The following is an 18,806-nucleotide window of genomic DNA, read 5'->3' on the forward strand; positions in this document are numbered from 1 at the left end:
ACGCAATGGCTCACGTAAGATCAGGCGATCGATGGAGCGCTGTGATTGGTCGGTGCGCTAGGGTCATTTTTACCCCAAACGAGAGGACCAATTAATGTCGGCTTTGAGTGGCGTAATTGTTAACGAGTCATTATTTTATGAAACAAATATGTATGAAAGAACACACGCAGATGCCTCGACGATATCCTCGACGACATCCTCGACGTCTCGAAAACCGATGCTCTCCATGTGGCGTATATTCGCATCTGCGCAACGAGTTGCGCAAATCGTCAAGGATCATTCGATCGATGGAGCACTCTGATTGGTCGGCGCGCCAGGGTCACCCATTATCTCCCCAGATTGTCGCAGAGAACGTGAACACATTGTCTGAATATTATCTGGTGATTGCGGGTGAGACGTAGAAAAAACGCGAAGTTCGCCTGGACATATTAATTAAATGGCAAATTATAAACGAGTGGCCCAAGTCTTTATTAAAAATTGTCAGCTCGTTCCTTGTACAACGTGCTGCAATGTTATACGACGGTGCTACGTGACTATAAAATTGGCATTTTCGCGATATTGAATTATATCACTGTGTCAAGTTAGGCAAGCGAAAAGCAACTTGAAAGAAGTTGCTCTTTAAATTGGATCTTATTTCAATAAATGCAAAAATGTTCCCTTGATCCTGTCCTATTCTGTAAACTTGTGCAATATGTTATTAGCTAACGTGGGTGGAGATTGACATTAAAGTTCTCTTCTCTAGAAAATACATTTATTATTCTACATTTATCATCTGCCACTTTTCGTGGGAACACAGTGTGAAGAAGGAATGGATGCATGCAACTTGCCATAAAACTCTTTGTGGAATGTGAAACATTTACAATATATGACTCTCCCACAGGGCATCTTTAAATAACACTTGAATATGCGAGTGAAGGAGTGACTTGCTTTTAAATTTCACAAATTAGAGTTGTTCTGCAGAAATCCATTATAAAGTTACATTTGATGGTAAAATAATGAAGCATTTATTTCAAGTATAGTATAATAACATTTTTCAACATTAATAAGAATGCAGTGTGTATGAAAAATTACAAATTAATGCAAGAATAAATAAAATAACTACACAGACACAAACACATATAAATATTAATATAAATATATATATTTTTTATTTATTTATTACGTGATGATGTTTTTTGGTTATTCATCATATTGTGTCCTATTGTACGTATATACAACATATACATATCACTTTACTCTGGAGGAAAAGAAAAGACAAAATTGTTTAAAGTCTCGTTAAAGTTCTCTTTAGTAGATTCGCTGGACTGTATGATTGCGAGTGTATCATGACAAAGTATGGATTATACAGTATAATTAGAATCTCCGGTACGGATTGGCATTGTATGTTGGTCTGCCAAATTGTTGCTGGTAGGGTTGCCGGTCGTACTTCTCGTCATCAGGCCCAGGTGGATTAGCAGCGAGTGCTCTTTTGATGGCTTCCGGAATGGGAGGTGGTGTAGGAATATGAGCACCCTCAGCATGAAAACCGTTTTCATCAGCTGTATATTGGATAGTGATAGGAGTTCCGTCAGGCGCTTGATAAGAAAAGCTGCCCTGGACTATCTATATAAATCGATACAAATAGGATATACAAACAATAAAGCTTAAAAAATTAATTTAATTGTTCAAGCACTTTGAACAATTGTAATAATAAAATTTACTATAATAATATTTTAACTAAAGTTATGCATATTTTATAATTCTTGAGGAAATAGTTTTCTCGAATTTTTAAGAAGTTAAATTAGATTAGCTTGCATCAAAGTAAAATATTTTTTTACAGAATAAAATCCTTTCTAAAAAAAAAAATTGGTGTTACGCCTCGGTGAAGACACCTCGAGCTCGCTGAATGCATAAAAAACATATATAATTAGATTAATTCGGCGCGAGAAAGACGGCGTTCATTTACGATCGGACCTATTGCTGTCTCTCTTTTTTTACAGAGTTGTCTTTTTTCAACTAAGGGTCGAAGTGTCCAGCGGTCAGTCTAGTTGTGGCGCTTCGGGTGTAAAGACGTGTCGCTAATCGCTCCACAATTTCGCGTATTTTCGACCGCGGATAGCATAGTCTCGCATATAAATAAGTGTCGACGTTGTCGACTCGAGAACGAGCTATTATTTTCTGTACTTTTCTGTTATTCCACTTATCGTTTTGCGCTTTATTTTGTGCTTCGAAAAAGTGATTCGGAAGGACAAAATTACGTAGTGGGCGCAAGCGAACAGAGCGTCCGACGTGAATTGCGCTTGCGTGTTCGGCATTACCAACCCGCTTCACTCGCCATCTACTTCAGCGGATTCCGGCGATCGCCATTGCCACAGCGTGAAATACACATTTCGCGCGTTTTCGTCGCGGCCGCGATTCACGACCCTTTTCGTGCAAGTGACTTTTGGGAGAACTTCAGGAAGACAAAGTGCGCGGGTACCCGTTTCATCCGCCGCTAAGGACCAAGTTCGCGGTGTCGTTTATTCTACCGTTGTAGAATTGACCGTGAATTTACATCGTGGCCAGCTTCTTGTTTCGAAGCTGAGGACGATCGGAATGAGGACACGTCGGAAATAAGTATCGCCACGAATATCGAGAGTGCAAGTTCGTGCAACAGCTGATCGTCGCGCTTCTTGATTTTAATTATAAAAAATCGCCGCGATAATCCATCGTCATTTTTTCGGTTGTTCGTCTCTCGAGTGAAAAAAGACAGAGCAGTGTAATATAGTGACCAGTGACTGGGAGTGCTACAAGACGTCAGGATAATCCAGAATACTGCCACGGAAAGAAGGAAGGAGGGAAGGAGAGAAGAAGAGAAGGAAGGAAGGAAGGAAGGACGGACAGACGGAAAATAACCTGCCTCAACCTAACCGAAAGCTACAACGAATGTAAGTACACTGACAACAGGCCTTTGGCCGTATATCAATCAATTGTAATTATCATAAAAAGGTTATTATAATTAATTAACGTCCCCTAAATATAATGACGCGCGCGAATAGATTTTTTTTAATAAAACTGTGCACACGCATCGTTTTTTCTAGGGATAAAAATAAAGTGCACAACACTTTTCGATAAAAATACAGTATAAAAATCGTTAGATATATAAATATTAAAAATTATAATGACTGTTTTACCTCCGTTTGACCCTGAGGTCCAGCTTGAGGGTATCCCCTTTCCGATACTGAAATTCCGTTTTCAGTTTCATAGCCAAAAGTGTAAGATCCATCTGGTGATGTGTCTTTGTGCTGGCTTCGAATACCTATAAACGGTTTTGCACCAGACCTACGCGAAAAAATTGCAACAAACTTAGCAACAAGCTTTATATATACGTTCTCGAATGTAATAACAGTATACATATGTAGAACAATCAATTTTCGAGTAGCATTTTTTAGGAAAAGATTTTAAAAAATCCCAGTAACTTGTTACATATAGTATATATATATTTCATACGTGTATTGCGTGTATTGCGGCTGTGGCTGCGGCTGCGGTTGCGGCTGATACGGTCTCGGCGTTGGTCTGTATGCATTTTGGTTGGGAAAGCCGCGGTATGATCCAAACTGTCCAAAGGCGCAGTTAAAGAGTAAAAAAAGCAAGATCTGCAATCACGCACGATGACATTATTGTTTTATAAATTGTTGAACTTTATATAATTAAAAAAACTCGTGCTTTCTTTTTTTTTTTCTTTTTTTTTTTGTCACTTAACATTTCAAAGTGTTACGTTTTCCAATAGTTGACAAAAATTTTATTCAATTACTCAATGCTATCAAAATACGATTTGTATGCAATCGCAATTTAACAGAAAAGTTCCCTTTCATTCACCGATAGAATATTCACCAATATTTCGCATTCACTGATAAATACTGTACGTAAAGTAAGGAAATTAATAGAAGTGTAGGATCACAAAAAATAAATATCTAAAAATGAACGATCAGGTATCTAAAAAAATTTTCGACGGTCTCGATGAGATAAATCACTCACTATATACTGCATGATGACGATTGCCGGCGGTTCGTAAGACTTTATTTCAATTTGAACAAGATCGAACCAGTGGTCCCGTGCCGCGAACTCCACCGTCATTTATATGAAAACGTTCGAGTAGATCTTCCCTTCCCATTCTCTTGATTTCAACGTTAAATCGTTTGCCCGCTCGCTTGCATACGCTCGGGAGAAGAGCATTCTCTATTGGGGATCTTTCATCGCCTTCACACGCTTGCCCCACCTTCCAACCCTAAACATGCATGTATCCCAGCAGCCAGCGGCTGCCTCACAGGCGATAGCGATTAAAACGCGGTTGTTTGCCATTACCTGTGTAAATTCAATTGCGCGAACCAATTAATTCTTGGCATATACCCGCGTACGCATGTATTTATCGATACCCACGCTAGCTACTGTTTCACCTTAATAGAGTCATTCCTTAACGTATCGTTGTTGCAAGAAACGATTATGTGGGTGTCATTGTATGTTACGTGATGATATTAGGTGATAAATATTGCTTCGTACTTCGCATCTTCTTCATAAAGATGACTTCTCGTTTAATCGCGACTATTTAAATAACCCATTACGTTAATAAAATGTTTATATAGCGGGATTTTTCCAATCAGTTTTTTCCAGCGACTTTTTTCTTTACTTTAGAAAGTCTCGTAAATGTTACTTTATTGAAATATTCCTCCCGTTTGTATGGATGTCTCCTGATAAATTAATATAGTACGCCGTTCATAAATAAGTGCAGAATATAAATAAGTATCTTGATATGCACGCTTGAATCCCACGCGACTGCATATGACATTAACTGACAAGAGATGTGACGAGCGTCAATTTGAGTTATCGCTTAACGCGATTTAATCGACAATAATAATATTACGTTTCTTACATTTATGTAGTTTTCATTTATTAAAACTAAATTTCGGACGTGTAATTACATTGTCATATTGATTCTCTCTCGCAATCTTGATAACTCATTTTTTTTTCTTTACATATTTATATAATGCAAGTCTTTTAATGATAAAAAAAGGGCAAGGATACGATAGGACTTTCTGTTTGGACCAATAATTTTATGTGTACTGTAGTACGTAGAGAGAAATAATAATTATCGCGTATCGGTAATTAATTTAATTAAACCGTGGGCGGCAGAGCACCAAAGCAACGGCTAGGTTCAGCAGAAAAGCTGTTTCGCAACTGTTGTAAAAATAGTGAATCCGATCGGTATTTTTTTTTTTTTATTTTGATTGAATCTAGGAGCACCAGTCAGATTCCCTATTTTTACAACAGCCGCAGAGCAGATTTTTCCTGCCGAACCTAACCATTTTGAGCAACCGACGGAGAATCACAGGCGCGGATTGGTTTGCACAATTCTCGAATAGTAGGATACTCACCTGGGAGGATCCCAAAGGTATGCGCTTTCTCAAACACGCGCACGACCGTCTTCGTGCTTCGTTGTATGATGATGAGGCACCCAAGCTGACGTAGTTAATAAAACCAGAAAGGTCAGGCTCGAGTTCAAGTGGATCTCGTACACCCCGAGGCGGACAGGCCTTGGGATCTGGAGCCGTCCTGTATGAGATTTGTGATTAACGAGAAGAGAGAAAGAGCTCCTCCTCTCCTCGAGATGTTCGAAATTCGCTGTTGCAATGCGCTCGCTTTCGGCTGCGATTCATTTTTCATACGCGCGTCGCGTTACACTTCTCTCAATCCGTTTTTTTTTCGAGCGAATCGAATTTATGAGACAGAGAAAAAGGCTGTCCACTGGGACGGACAAGTTAATTTTATTTAAAGGTCAGTTGATTGACGAGTACTTCCTTTTAATAAACTTTCACCTTTGGGATTTTGTTAATTCAGTCGCTACTATTAAATGCTACAAATTCCAAAATTATAACACATTGTTTTGGTATTCTTACGTTTCTTAATTCTTTAAAATCTTGCTGAGTATTTTCACTTTTACTGTCAGAATTTTATTATAGCATATTAGAATTGCATCAAATACAAATAATCTCTATTTACAATTTTTATCATTTTTTATAAGACACAAAATCTTATAATATAATTCATCGTTTTTTTTTCTTTTTTTTTTTTTCTTTTGATGTCATATTTAATTATCGCATTTAACACAATTTTTTTTTCTCTTCCTTTTACATAACGTACCGTCACGACGATCTTCCAAGTTCTTTAGATTATTAGCGCAAAGGGTGAAGTTACGTGTACCTTGTATTGATTTATAAGAAAGTGTTATATATCATGTCGATGATGTCACGACATGACTGCGAAGATGTAGTTACGATCGTAGGCATATGACGAGGTGCTTATTAGGGATCGTTTCTATCGCGACTTTACCCGGATCAATCTGCGAACGAGTTGCGAAGCTTCGTCGCTGACATTCGAAGCATTTTCTTTCTTCTCTGTGTCTTACCTTTCCTTTCTTTTTGTTATACATGACGAGCGAAGAAAGGAATTTATGCCAGGAGAATTCTGTTTAGTTATCAATGCGCAGGTTTATTCGCCACGAGTAAGTATCCCATGATTAGATATGCTCGAAACAAAAATAGGTGTAGGGTATAAATACTTATAAGTATACTAATTGTTAGGTACAATACAATAGTGTCATATTGCCAAGCTCCTCTTTTTTTTTTTCTTTTTTTCTTTTTAACGTACAAATACAATGATTGCAGACTGGCGATACTGTGGTGTGATCGCAATTTTTGCGGTAGAGAAACATCCGGTTTAGAAATGTTTGATTCATTGACGGATCGCTGGTGCAAAACTGTTTATGATTGTATGCAAAATATCGATTTCGTGTATCGCGTGTTCTTGCGACAGAAAGATTTGTTTCTTTCCATAGTATCTTACAATTTACAATACATACCGTTTGTATAAAAATGTATTAAAGAATGCGATTGTTTCAAGTACGATACTTGTCGATTAATAATTGTGAGCAAGTAATAACTAACTGTTACATACTCGGCTGTTGATTAGAATTCTCAGCTCGATCCTTCATCTTCGCGCCGTATGAGTTCGCGTATTAAATAATTTAAATTGACCTTTTAATTCGCATCATTTGTGTGCCGTGGAAATCAGAATTTACACTCGAGATATCACGTAGCATCGTATCAACTTTGTAAATCACAACGGGGATTTCCAAATGTGTGGATCGTTTATGTCTGGCGTTTGCGGGAGGGATAACGCCGCGATATTCGTTCCGCTCTCAACCCGTATTTCAATTAACGTCAATTAATTACAGAAACGAAATCGATCGACTGACCTTTCGAGTAATAGCGCCTTTCAACGTACAGTACCGAGTACAGGTGCAATTTGCGATTCAATAAGTCACTTATGTCGTGAATGCAAATTGTAGCCAAAATTTTAAATTCACAGCGTCGTACAACCGAATGAATTAAATATCAGACGTTATAGCGTGAGCGATAAAATTTAACAAGGGTTGAAAATCTCTGCTTCATATATTTCAAATTCCATCGTGGTCATAGAAAGTTTTAGAAAATCAATGAATTTGATATCCCACCGTGTACGTACATTTTATGGATAAATGAAGGAATCTCGAGATGCGTCTACTTACTCGTTCACGCAGTCCCTCGTTCGTGTGTTGTGCAACGGACAGGAGACCGATGATTTGCTTTCACTGACTCACCTTTAGCATGATATTACGATTACCATTAGCATTAATCCGGATGGCATTTCCACGGACGATCGGTCCAACTAAAATTTCGTGCTCAGGCCCGCGGCGATTAAAACCCACTCTCTGATGATATAATTACCGTAAATCGCGCTAAAAACCATTTATTGGCATAAGCACCACTGAATTATAAGAATTTTAGTTAACAGCTGTTAGAACCAGCTTGTTTTTTTTTTTTTTTTCCAAGTTACACGTATAATCTTATAGAGAATTTTTGAAAGTAAATCTTTAAGAAGATATCCTTATATTTGTCAGCATATAATCAGTTAATTACGCAAGCTCCATCTTTCCAAATTATAGTATTTGTAATTTAAGATGTTTAAAATTATAATATTTTAATTCTAGTACATTTTTCTAAGTAGAATATATGCATTAGTTTAATTTTTAACCAAATAATTGTGTCACGAGAAAAATGCATTTTTATTAAATTCGAAACCGGGTCTGAAAAGAATTATCTCTCTCTTTTCTTCTTACATCATTTGAATTATTGAATATAGCACGTAAGCCGCAGTTCATAAAAAATCATAAAAAAAATTCTTAAGTAAACAAATCAATGTAAGCTATTGAGCGACTTACCGAGTTCAACTTCTTAACTTGTAATCCTAAAAAAATTATTGAGTAATCTATCAATTACGTGGTTACCTATAATTTATCTTAACATCACAACGTTTCTGCTTATTACGTACAAATATCGTATACTTACCACGGTTACTAAAATATAATACCGTGAGCTTAACATTTATTTTACAACGTGAAACAATTAATAAACAACGAGTAGTTTGATTATTAAAAATAAAAATAATTATTGCTGAATAAAAGGATATTTTAGCTTGCGTATTACAATTTTTTTTTTTTTACGGTAGTTAATTGTGTTCAGTTGGTGTTAGATTTTTTTGTTAAAAGACAAGACAAAGTAAAATTTTTAAGAAATGCTTTGGTGACATATTATAATGATAGGTATAATCTTGAGAATATATATAAAAACATGCACAGTTAAACAATTTAATAGCCATAGCGTGATACATTGCAACATAATTGACATGATATATTGCATCGAGCACCTATACCGCGATTACTGTTTCCTCTCGTATTTTCCATCATTTTTTTGCCAAGCGGAAATGTGGAATAAGAGTAAGGTACTCGCGGATTTATTAATTACAGAAACGTAGGATCTCGATCACGTTTGTTGAATGTAATCTCTTTGTTAGAATCAAAATCAAGCGAAGCAATGCACTTCATATTCGGCGGAATTTCCCATGTGCAAACATGGAATATTATTAATTAGTCGTCTAAGCCCTGAACGGTATAACAAAATTTTTACAATACTTTAAGTCTTAAATATATTTCGTGTATTATTGTACAATTTAAAATTGCCAAACTAACAAAATTAATTTAATTATTTTAATTTTTTTAATTTTATTTATATATATTTTTATTTTTTATTTTTATAATATAATATTTTATAAAAGTTATGTACCGTTTAGGGTTTCAGACATGTTCAGGCGACAACCGAAATTTTCACGGACAAGTACGGATTAAAATTCATTTAATTATACGTAGGATTAATAAAAAGCTGTTCCATTTCAATATATCGATGCGCTGGGAGCAATTCTATCGTAGACATATCTAATATCTTCTGTAGGGCTCTTCCTCTTCAGGATGAGCCGCGTTGTACGCCAAAGCGCGTTGTATCGCTATCGGTATCGGTGGCGGTGTCGGCAGGTGCGCGCCGCTTGCCACAAAACCGTTCTCATCTGCCGAGTAGGTGACCACAATCGGAGTACCGTCTGGAGCCGTATAACTGTATTGACCTCTAACCGATTCAATCTGATTCGGTCCAATATTCTTCGGCTGTCCGGTTTCCGCTACGGAGATACCATTTTCCGTGTCGTAGCTACAATAGAAACAGATTAAACGATCAATTGCGGTTCAATTAAATTTTTTTTTTCATGCCAAACAAATTATAATTTGCAATTATAATGTATGCCTTGCAAGAGATTCGTAAGACTTTCGATTTTAAAGCTGTAGTCGAAACTTAAAAATTGATTGAGATACTTCTCGGTTATATGATTAATGTAAGTCTGTGTATGTGGCTCATTCCATCAAAGTGTCGTTGGAAAAACCAGTTAGATAAAAATACTATTGTCTTCGAGGTGTTAGGTGGAGCTTGGTCGAGTCTTGATATCATATGAACAGGTGTCAAAGGAGGGGCTTAAGTTAAAAGCAAACTCAAAAGCGGCGAGGATGGGCGAGGAAGGTGAGTGCGTAGGCAGGTAGGCAGGCAGTGGTAGGTAGGTAGGTCGATTGTAATTGTTCAATTGCGCAATTATTGCGAGCTGTGCAGCCGAGTGGCGCGTATATGATTAACATCAAAGCCAATTACGTATGCTTCCTTTGGCCAAGATAAATTTACACTTTTTGCGACTTCAATTATGGCGACCGGTATCAGATAACGTCTTAGAATTATTTAGCGATCTGATCTGAACAAATAGTCTGCAATCTTGGCACGCCTCAACGGCTATTCTTTAATGATCGTGTCACATAAAGTCCCGGAGTTAAAAAGATAATTGGTTATTACAAAGGTATGATGTGTCGGGAAAGCATCTGAGAATCATCGGAGTCGAATAAAATATGAGATCCAGAAACGAGTGTCAATAATACAGAACGGCTGTCGCAATAGTAATGATAGACTTTCAATTTCAAACTCGACATGTTGCATGCGAGACGCGAGGTGTAAATTCAGCACGATATAAATATCACGTTAGGATGAAATAATCGTATCACGTAACAGGTAATTTGATAATCTTCAATTTACAATTTTAACTACGCATAGTATTATGAGACTTCTGCTAGAAAATAAAAGAGAGGTGAAAAAATTAGAAGAAAAAAAAAAATAGAAAGGAGAGATAAGATTTATATGTATTATATCGGCACATATTTTAATATTAGGAATTTTTTTTCTTTAGAGAACACAAATTTGCAATATAGGTACACGCGACTATTTCATCGACATGCGAGTTTACTTCTTATTATTTATCGTTAATTAATGTAACAGAAAATTTTAAGACAACGTGGATAATATAAATATTATACTGTCCTAAATTCATATACATATAGAAATAACATACGAGTTTTAATCACCACTTTTGTACGTTTCCGGTGCATTAACTGCACTTCCTTTCTATGTATTAATCGCACATGATGAAGTCGTATCATGATAGAAGAAGCAGGAAAAATGAACGATTACACCGGGCGTGTTTTAATTCATACATTCGAGGGCATTCGCGGCTCCTCGAGCGTGTCGAGATCGTTTTCTCAACGAAATGTACGTACGTCTTGGCGCCAGGACGATCTCACCTGTAAGAATACGATCCGTCTGGCGAGGCATCTTGCGTCTGTCGCAGAATAGCATAAAAAGGTCGCCCGTAGTAATTTGGATTATAATATTGCGCCGGTTGCGGATACGGAGTAGTTTGCCTACCAAACTGTGCATATACCGTCGTCATTAAGCCAAGCAGCAATATCTGAAAAACAATCGATGGAATATTAGTCAAATATCCGTGAAGGAAATATTTTCTTAGCACGCCGAACTAATTTAACGAGATTTAGGAGATCGAGAGTAATTTTATTAAATTAATTAGGTAAAAATTGCACCGAGTTACGTGATCTTGGGTATTATTGATACGCGAAAGAGTTTATTAAATAGATAGCCCGCTAGATAGTAGGTCGAGACAGGTAGGCAATTTGGCACGCTGATTTTCGATCAGCCGCAAGAACCGGTATGAATAATTATACGTTGTTCCATGCATCCCATGTCTCACGCTCATCGGAGCTTCCTCTATTGTATGCTGAAATCCGAGGGGACTGAAGTGACTCGCGACAAAGCGCGTAATATTTGTTTACGCGGACTAATAATAATAAATAACGGTTATAATAGGCGCAACGTGTTTAAAGAATTTATTTGCGCAACGTAATCGACGCGAGCGTAAGCGGTCCTCTTTTTTTTGGCTGGTTTCGGCATCGGTCGGTCGGACAATACAATTATGATAAGCCGAGATAACATTTTACGTAAATTTGCATTTCGGATTTTGGCACAGCATCGCGTTGCAATTGTAACGAACAATTATAATCGCTGTCATGTTTCCGAGAATATTAGTCATCACGTGCACGAGCGCAAAACGGAAATGACGAAATCGACTTTGATAAAATCGTCTTCGCCGCAACTGATATCTTCGTAGAAACTTGTTCGGTGTAAATAAAATATTAATTTTTAGAAATTCACACGAGAAATTTATGAAAAGCACGTTCGAATCGTAGTTTATATAAAAAAATCTGTCTTAATCTAATTATCTATTTAATAACGTTTGTAAATCTTCTCTACATCTAATTGACATAATTTTGTCACGCTTGTTGCTATTAATAATTAGTAAGCATTAATAGTATTATTACAATTAATCCTTTCTCAAAAAAATCCACAAGATATTCTATACTTTTTAGTTTTTAGTATCGATAAAAAAAAATGAGATGCGAATAATAGAACTTATTAATTCGTTTTTATACGTTTTTCTTAATTATCTGCAAATAAATATTTAAATAATGGCAGATTAATCACAAACGCGTGTAATAAATTAAAATTCTCTTTTTCCTCACACTTGCAAAAATGTTCATGATGATTTCAGTTGAATTTTATATCAAATGGCGAATTCTTCGTTAACGATGGAGAGTGCACTTGTGTAACTACGAATAATAGCTACGAATAATTACACTATATACGCGGCACACTTATTGTTAGACTTTCCGGAAAGTAGTGTAGGAAACTTTTGGGCTAGCTGCAAGCGAAGATGAGCTTACTCACGATTTTATAGTCACCGAGACCCTCTTCTCGCGTCTCCTTTTGTACCCCGCCATCGACCATTTTCTGGATATCGAAGGGGAGAATAAATCTTAAACATTACTCAGGTAATCTATTAACTAGGTAAAGGGTGGTGGATGGTGGTCGGGGCTTTCTGGTTAAATGATAGGTAAGTGGTAACCAATGGTAGGTTTCTCTCGCGTTCGCTCGCACTTAATGTCTTCCGTTCGTCAATGTGTGCGGCATCGCCCACGTATTGCGATCATCTGTAGATCGTGTGTGCGTATGCGTAAGTGCATTAAATTGTGTACACACACGTGCGCGCGTCAATACGTGGAGGAACAGACACGGACAATAAACCAGCCAGAAACTGAAAAGCACCGCGCGAGCGTTAAACGTAAAATTTAATTGCGGGGTATATCGTGACAAGTATAATATGATATCGCGTGTAGAAAAAACGTTGGGAAGCAATAAGTTACTTAAAATATTTTAAAGGTAGGGTTTCAAGCGCGTTGCCTATTTTCTTTGCTCATGAAAGGCTGTAATAAATTATTTGACGATTTAATTTGTGTGCAATATTTATTATATTCAGAATTAAAAGTTAAAATTTTGCTTTCGTTATAAAATGCGGACTCGCATTCTAGGATAATTCCGACCGAACAATAGTGATCTTTTTTCATCCACGAGCTTAAACGCATCTAATTGTAAGATAAATTCTATTTTTACTTACGCCGATCGAGCCCACCTTTTCTTTTGTCTCTGTACTTAACATTATGGCGAATAAGAATCGTTGCAATTGCATTGTTCAATGTGTCGCAAAGAGAATTGCCCTTACAATAACTCGATAAATTATGACATCGATATCCCGCTTTTCAATAAAATAGCTTGTATCTCAATGAAAAATGAGATAAGTATTAGGAATTTCCTTCTCATTTACTTCTCACAGGTAGTTGCAATATTAAAAGAATTTATGCATCCTTTACGCGTGCGTATCTAAATATAAATATATTTATTAACGAAATATTTTTTACTTTCACTGTTACGTACTTATATTTCTTTTTTTCTTTTTTTTTTCCTGTTTCTACAAAAGTTTTAATGAGAATATTGGCGGTGTGACGCTCGTAAGAAGTGGTAGGAACAGTCTAGCTACACGCGTTTGATATTTAATTCGTTGAATAGAACATTGAGTGAGCTTAGCCAAGACATTTCGACAACGTGCTCGTATTCGCGCTCGTATACGACGCGCCTCTTCCTTGCCCAACTCTCGCCTGAGAGCACAGAAAGGCGTTACCGGAGAGTACCTTAACAAAAGACACCTTGACATTAAAAACTGTTGTTCTCGCAAGAAATGTTGGCTTTATTCTGCGGTTGCGGAGCGCCAGAATGAGAGCCTGAAGAACAGAATAACCTGCCAGTTATGCCGCCGCGAGCTTACTTAAGAGGAGGCATAACCCACCCACGGATTTGCATCTCCGATTCCTGATAGAGATGTGTTTCTTACGAGACCGAGACATCTTTGCGTTACTCCTAGCGTGTAGCATCTTGTCCCTATCGAGCACAAAATCTTAAACCCATTGCGCCACTACTCGTTCTTCTTCATTTATTATAGTCCACTTTATCTTTTATCCAAAATCTATCTAAGTAAAATTCTGCACGTTAAGTTCTTAATTTGCAAAAATTTTATAAGAATTTAGAAACGGTCGTCAATTGATTGAGGCAAAAATAATTTCAAGAACAGTAAAATTGTGTCATACCAATTAATTTCTGTTACATTAGTTTTATTAATCTTATTAATATAATTATTAGTATAAAATTATTAACATAATTAAAGTGCACATATTTTTTTTTTTTTTATTGTATATTTACAGTTCCATTATGCTAATTAAAATTATATTAAAAATTTGTTGAACTTTAAATTGTAATGGAATTTGGATTGTAAAGAAGTAGGCTAAAATATTTTTTTAAGAAATATTTGGGTTTATATATTAAAACAAAATTTTATGTCTACAAATTTGTCGTGGCTTGACAAGTAGGCTTTGTCCAAAAGTTTTGCAATGCGTTGATCATTTAGTGCTGGTTCTCGGGTTGTGGGTGGGCTAGAACGTATGCAACGGCTCTTTGAATCAATTCGGGTACAGGTGGAGCGACTGGCAGGTGAGAACCTTGTGGATGGAAGCCGTTCTCATCGGCCGTGTACTGAACGGCAATGGGAGAGCCGTCAGGGGCAGTGTACTGAAATTGACCCTGAGATATTACTGCAGGATTGCCCTTTGGTCCAACAGGCTGCGGCGAGCCCTGCTCGGAGGCAGCGATTCCGTTTTCTGTCTCATAGGCGTAATTATAGGATCCTTCCGGTGAAATGTCCTGCGCTTGTCTTAAGATAGCTACCGGTTGCTGCTGGTACTGGCCCAGAGCGACAGCAATCAAAGCGAGGGATATAATCTGAAACAGAAATTCAAATAGATTCAATAAGACTAGTAAGCCTTCTCGAAACTGACGTGATTACGAACTAGTTATTAATATATCTTTAAAAAATAATAATACAAATAAAAGAAAATTATATTTTTATTATTACACACATAGAATATCTACGAGTTATACTTAGGAGTATCGCTCAAATTAAATTAAAAATATTTTATAACATTGTATATTAAATTTTATATTAATTTCTTATGGTCCACGTTTAAGTGATAAATAATAGAGTTAAAAGTAAATTAAAAGACAAATGCAAGACTCACGAGAAATTTCATTTTATTGCGTGCAGCTCAATTCTGTCGATCCAATGGAAGACCGTGATGAGATTTCGAATGTGATAACCATGGGATTCGAATGCGCTTTTATATCCGCAGAAATCGTAAGCCCCACTTTCCCTGATGATACTCAAAAACGAGAAAAAAACCAGGGTTTATGAAAGGATGACGAGAAAGAGAAAAGATGAGAGAGAAGCTCGAATAAAAATCTTCTGCCAAAAATAAGTCGACTTGACCTTTCCACGCGATGCCTAAATCGATCGGTTACATAACACCTGAGAAACCAGTTGACATTGTATTACTTACTGGTCGTCTTTAAGAACTCAATGTTCACGTGGCGCAGTGCATAATATGCGAGTTAAATGCAAACGAATCGCGATAACGAAATTTTTCGAGCGTTGCGCTGGAATTAATTCCGCGCAAAATCTCGTTTAATATGATTTTTAAATATTAATTTTTTATCTGCGATTTATCTTAAACATATAATTGTGTCATAAATTTTAATCAAGCTAACAGCAACTGCCGCAATTAAAATATCAAACAACTTTGTCAATTAGTAAGTTATGAATTTACTATATTCATTTATGCTAATTAAATTTTATTTTTTATATAAAAACATCAATTATTAAATAATATATCCTGTATCTGAAAAAGAAAAAGAGCCATGTTAGATCGAATCGAATTCCTTATCGCTGGATTATTTTTAAATAAATAATATTTTAAATTAACAATTATTTAAAAAATATTCACCATATTTTTATTTTTAACAGACATTAAAGGCAACATTAAACGGCAGATATGGCATTTGCTACGGCGATGGAGGTTAGCGTATGCGATACTAACGTGGTGTGCGTCGAACGTCACATGTAACTCGTACGTATGTATGTACGTACACATATACTGCAAGGTGCCAGCAGCCAAGGACCACCGAAGTACCATGGAGCGTGCAGCGTGAAGACCGAGGATGAGAAAGATAACAGCCCCACTACTTTTCCTTCGTCGACTCCCTACTCCATCCTCAGAATCATTGCCCTCGTCGGCCAACGCGGCGCCTCGCAATATACATATGTGCTATGAGTTTCATGTGAGGCTTGACCAGGCTCGACGCACACCACATTAATGCCATACACGCTAGCCGCCGTCGTCCCGGCAAATACCATATCTGCCTCTCAGTGCAGACCGAGCAGTGATAAATTTGTTTGATAAGGTTTTCACGATTAAGTTGCATTTCGATTGAGAAGTAAAGTTTATTCTACCATGAATAAAATAAGCCACGTATCGTTAGACGTCGATTTGGACGACCCAAAGTTTCGTATCACGCCATATCAACAAATTGTTGCCTCGTGCACTGGTGCTTTATTCACATCAGTATTTGGTAAGTTTGTAATAAAATAATGATGTGTAATTGAATATATACGTAATTTATTTTTACTCGTTTCTATTTATTTAATGCCATGTTTATTAGAAATAATTTTGTGAATTATTCACTTAATTTTTACTACGAATACATTGGAATATTAACGAAAAGAATACAGCTTATAATCCAGTATTATGCAACATTTTCTATTTTATTAGGTTATGTTTTCTTGAAATTGTATGATCAACTTATAAAAACTACACAATTGTATATTTCATAACCTTTCAATTGCTTGTGCTATCGAGAATATTTCTTGTAAAATGTTTAAATGTTTATAACTTTATGTATTTATTAATTTTTTAATGTTATATATTTTTCTAATATTTTTAGTGACTCCACTAGATGTGGTTAAAACACGTCTTCAAACGCAACAGAAAGCAATGCTTTCAAATAAATGTTTTTTATATTGTAATGGTCTAATGGATCATTTATGTTCCTGTGCTAATGGTAATATGCCAGAATGGATGAGAAGAAACAGACAGTTTAATGGGACAATAGTATGTGATAACTATACAATAATAATATACATAAAGAATTTATATTTCTATATATTAAATTACAATACTTGAAACATAAAATTATATAAAAATACAATGCTAGGATTTAATATATTTATTAATTCTTATTTTTTATTAGGATGCTTTAGTAAAAATAAGTAAAACAGAAGGTGTTTCGTCATTATGGAGTGGTTTAAGCCCTACTCTTGTTCTGGCTGTACCTGCAACTGTTGTATATTTTGTTTCATACGAACAATTAAGATTATTTCTTAAGGTATTTTCATTATTCTCAGCATTTGATAATTTTTATGATAGAAATTTGTTCAGATATTTTAAATAAAATGTTTAATATATTAGATATAGATAGATAATTAAATATATTATTTTTTAGGACTCATATAATCAGAAATTTAAAAAAAGAGGAACTAATATGGAGCAACCTTTCTGGATTCCTATGTTAGCAGGTGGTACAGCACGAATCTGGGCTGCAACACTGGTGAGTCCATTGGAGTTGATAAGAACAAAAATGCAATCGCAGAAACTAAGTTATGCAGGTAGGATAAATTAATAATATAATATTAAACAAAAGAATTTTAAAAAATATAAAACTTGACAGAAAATTTTAATGATCTTAAACATGCTCCATGTATTCTAGAAATAACTCAAACGTTAAAAACCTTTGTAAGGTACAGTGGTATTTCCGGCTTATGGATGGGATTAAGCTCAACACTTCTTCGCGATGTTCCTTTTAGCGCTATATATTGGTTCAATTATGAATCTATAAAGAGACTATACAGTTCTTATGGCTCGCAACAAACTTTTACATTTAATTTGACGGCAGGAGCTATAGCTGGATCTGTACGTATTTGACAAACAGTATAAGTTTAAACGAAGTTAAATAAAGAAGCTTAATATTTTATATAATCTATAAACAAGCTAAATTATTAATATTACAGATTGCAGCAGTTTTTACCATTCCTTTCGACGTAGTAAAAACACACAGGCAAATTGAAATGGGCGAGAAAGAAATTTATTCAGGTAAGAATTAATTTCGAATGAGCATGTAGAAATATTTCTATCAAATGCTTGTACGTAGTAATATTTATTTTTAAGCTTTTAAAAATTTTTAGATAAACCTGTTCGTACCAGTACTACATGGAGTACAATACAAAGAATTTATCAGCAGAATGGATTTAAAGGTTTATTTACAGGACTAACGCCACGTTTAGTAAAAGTAGCTCCAGCCTGTGCAATTATGATTGCTACTTTCGAACATGGCAAGCGTTTTTTCCAAACATATAACGCAAAAAAGTTTATGGAGTTTGAGATTAAACAGGATGTACATTTATTGCAACACAATCCTAATAGTACAAAGTAATATATGTACTATATTACAGATTAATGTACATACAAAACGATAATAAAATTGTACATTAAACTTTATTTTCGATTTTGTAATTAATAATTTAGGTAAATTAATTTGCAATTTAATTTTATAATTTTCAGCCGACTATGTTATTGTGATTTGTTAAATTTTATGCAATAAACTTTATGCCGCTTAATATAAATCGGGCTTTATGCGTTATGCGAA

The 18,806-nt window shown here is 35.7% G+C and overlaps 4 protein-coding genes across 6 annotated transcripts; 1 reads left to right on the forward strand and 3 right to left on the reverse strand.

The window, feature by feature from the left end:
* Positions 1-850: 850 nt before the first annotated feature.
* Positions 851-5,696, reverse strand: LOC139107821 (endocuticle structural glycoprotein SgAbd-2). The gene is made up of 4 exons (XM_070665679.1): positions 3,997-5,696; positions 3,469-3,614; positions 3,153-3,300; positions 851-1,602 (listed from the first exon to the last, which is right to left on the reverse strand). Exons 1-4 carry the CDS (start codon positions 4,093-4,095, stop codon positions 1,354-1,356), a joined length of 642 nt encoding a protein of 213 aa, XP_070521780.1. The 5' UTR covers positions 4,096-5,696; the 3' UTR covers positions 851-1,353.
* On the forward strand, positions 2,035-18,658 carry LOC139107793 (mitochondrial glutathione transporter SLC25A40). Of its 2 annotated transcripts, XM_070665643.1 has the most exons (8): positions 2,036-2,906; positions 16,072-16,676; positions 17,049-17,215; positions 17,355-17,489; positions 17,607-17,769; positions 17,871-18,073; positions 18,172-18,253; positions 18,346-18,658. In XM_070665643.1, exons 2-8 carry the CDS (start codon positions 16,559-16,561, stop codon positions 18,591-18,593), a joined length of 1,116 nt encoding a protein of 371 aa, XP_070521744.1. In that variant the 5' UTR covers positions 2,036-2,906; positions 16,072-16,558; the 3' UTR covers positions 18,594-18,658. The 2 variants fall into 2 exon arrangements, with proteins under 2 accessions (XP_070521751.1, XP_070521744.1); XM_070665650.1 differs by lacking the exon at positions 16,072-16,676 and having other exon boundaries at positions 2,035-2,906.
* On the reverse strand, positions 8,478-12,692 carry LOC139107847 (endocuticle structural glycoprotein SgAbd-2). 2 transcript variants are annotated; one of them, XM_070665714.1, is made up of 3 exons: positions 12,555-12,692; positions 11,057-11,223; positions 8,478-9,593 (listed from the first exon to the last, which is right to left on the reverse strand). In XM_070665714.1, exons 1-3 carry the CDS (start codon positions 12,612-12,614, stop codon positions 9,326-9,328), a joined length of 495 nt encoding a protein of 164 aa, XP_070521815.1. In that variant the 5' UTR covers positions 12,615-12,692; the 3' UTR covers positions 8,478-9,325. The 2 variants fall into 2 exon arrangements, with proteins under 2 accessions (XP_070521815.1, XP_070521822.1); XM_070665721.1 differs by having other exon boundaries at positions 12,350-12,639.
* LOC139107860 (endocuticle structural glycoprotein SgAbd-8-like) lies at positions 14,313-15,866 on the reverse strand. The gene is made up of 2 exons (XM_070665726.1): positions 15,290-15,866; positions 14,313-14,993 (listed from the first exon to the last, which is right to left on the reverse strand). Exons 1-2 carry the CDS (start codon positions 15,299-15,301, stop codon positions 14,619-14,621), a joined length of 387 nt encoding a protein of 128 aa, XP_070521827.1. The 5' UTR covers positions 15,302-15,866; the 3' UTR covers positions 14,313-14,618.
* Positions 18,659-18,806: the final 148 nt, after the last annotated feature.

This window comes from Cardiocondyla obscurior, linkage group LG01 (assembly GCF_019399895.1).
Source record: "Cardiocondyla obscurior isolate alpha-2009 linkage group LG01, Cobs3.1, whole genome shotgun sequence".
Classification (NCBI taxonomy): Eukaryota; Metazoa; Arthropoda; class Insecta; order Hymenoptera; family Formicidae; genus Cardiocondyla; species Cardiocondyla obscurior.

Coding starts and splice junctions, on each gene's coding strand:
- LOC139107793 (XM_070665643.1), top strand. CDS start 16,559: ATGAATAAAATAAGCCACGTATCGTTAGACGTCGATTTGGACGACCCA. Junction 17,490..17,606: donor AATTAAGATTATTTCTTAAG/GTATTTTCATTA, acceptor ATTATTTTTTAG/GACTCATATAATCAGAAATT. Junction 17,770..17,870: donor GCAGAAACTAAGTTATGCAG/GTAGGATAAATT, acceptor CATGTATTCTAG/AAATAACTCAAACGTTAAAA.
- LOC139107821 (XM_070665679.1), bottom strand. CDS start 4,095: ATGACGGTGGAGTTCGCGGCACGGGACCACTGGTTCGATCTTGTTCAA. Junction 3,301..3,468: donor CCGCAATACACGCAATACAC/GTATGAAATATA, acceptor TTTTTCGCGTAG/GTCTGGTGCAAAACCGTTTA. Junction 1,603..3,152: donor GACCTCAGGGTCAAACGGAG/GTAAAACAGTCA, acceptor CGATTTATATAG/ATAGTCCAGGGCAGCTTTTC.
- LOC139107847 (XM_070665714.1), bottom strand. CDS start 12,614: ATGGTCGATGGCGGGGTACAAAAGGAGACGCGAGAAGAGGGTCTCGGT. Junction 11,224..12,554: donor GTCTCGGTGACTATAAAATC/GTGAGTAAGCTC, acceptor ATTGTTTTTCAG/ATATTGCTGCTTGGCTTAAT. Junction 9,594..11,056: donor GACGGATCGTATTCTTACAG/GTGAGATCGTCC, acceptor TTTCTATTGTAG/CTACGACACGGAAAATGGTA.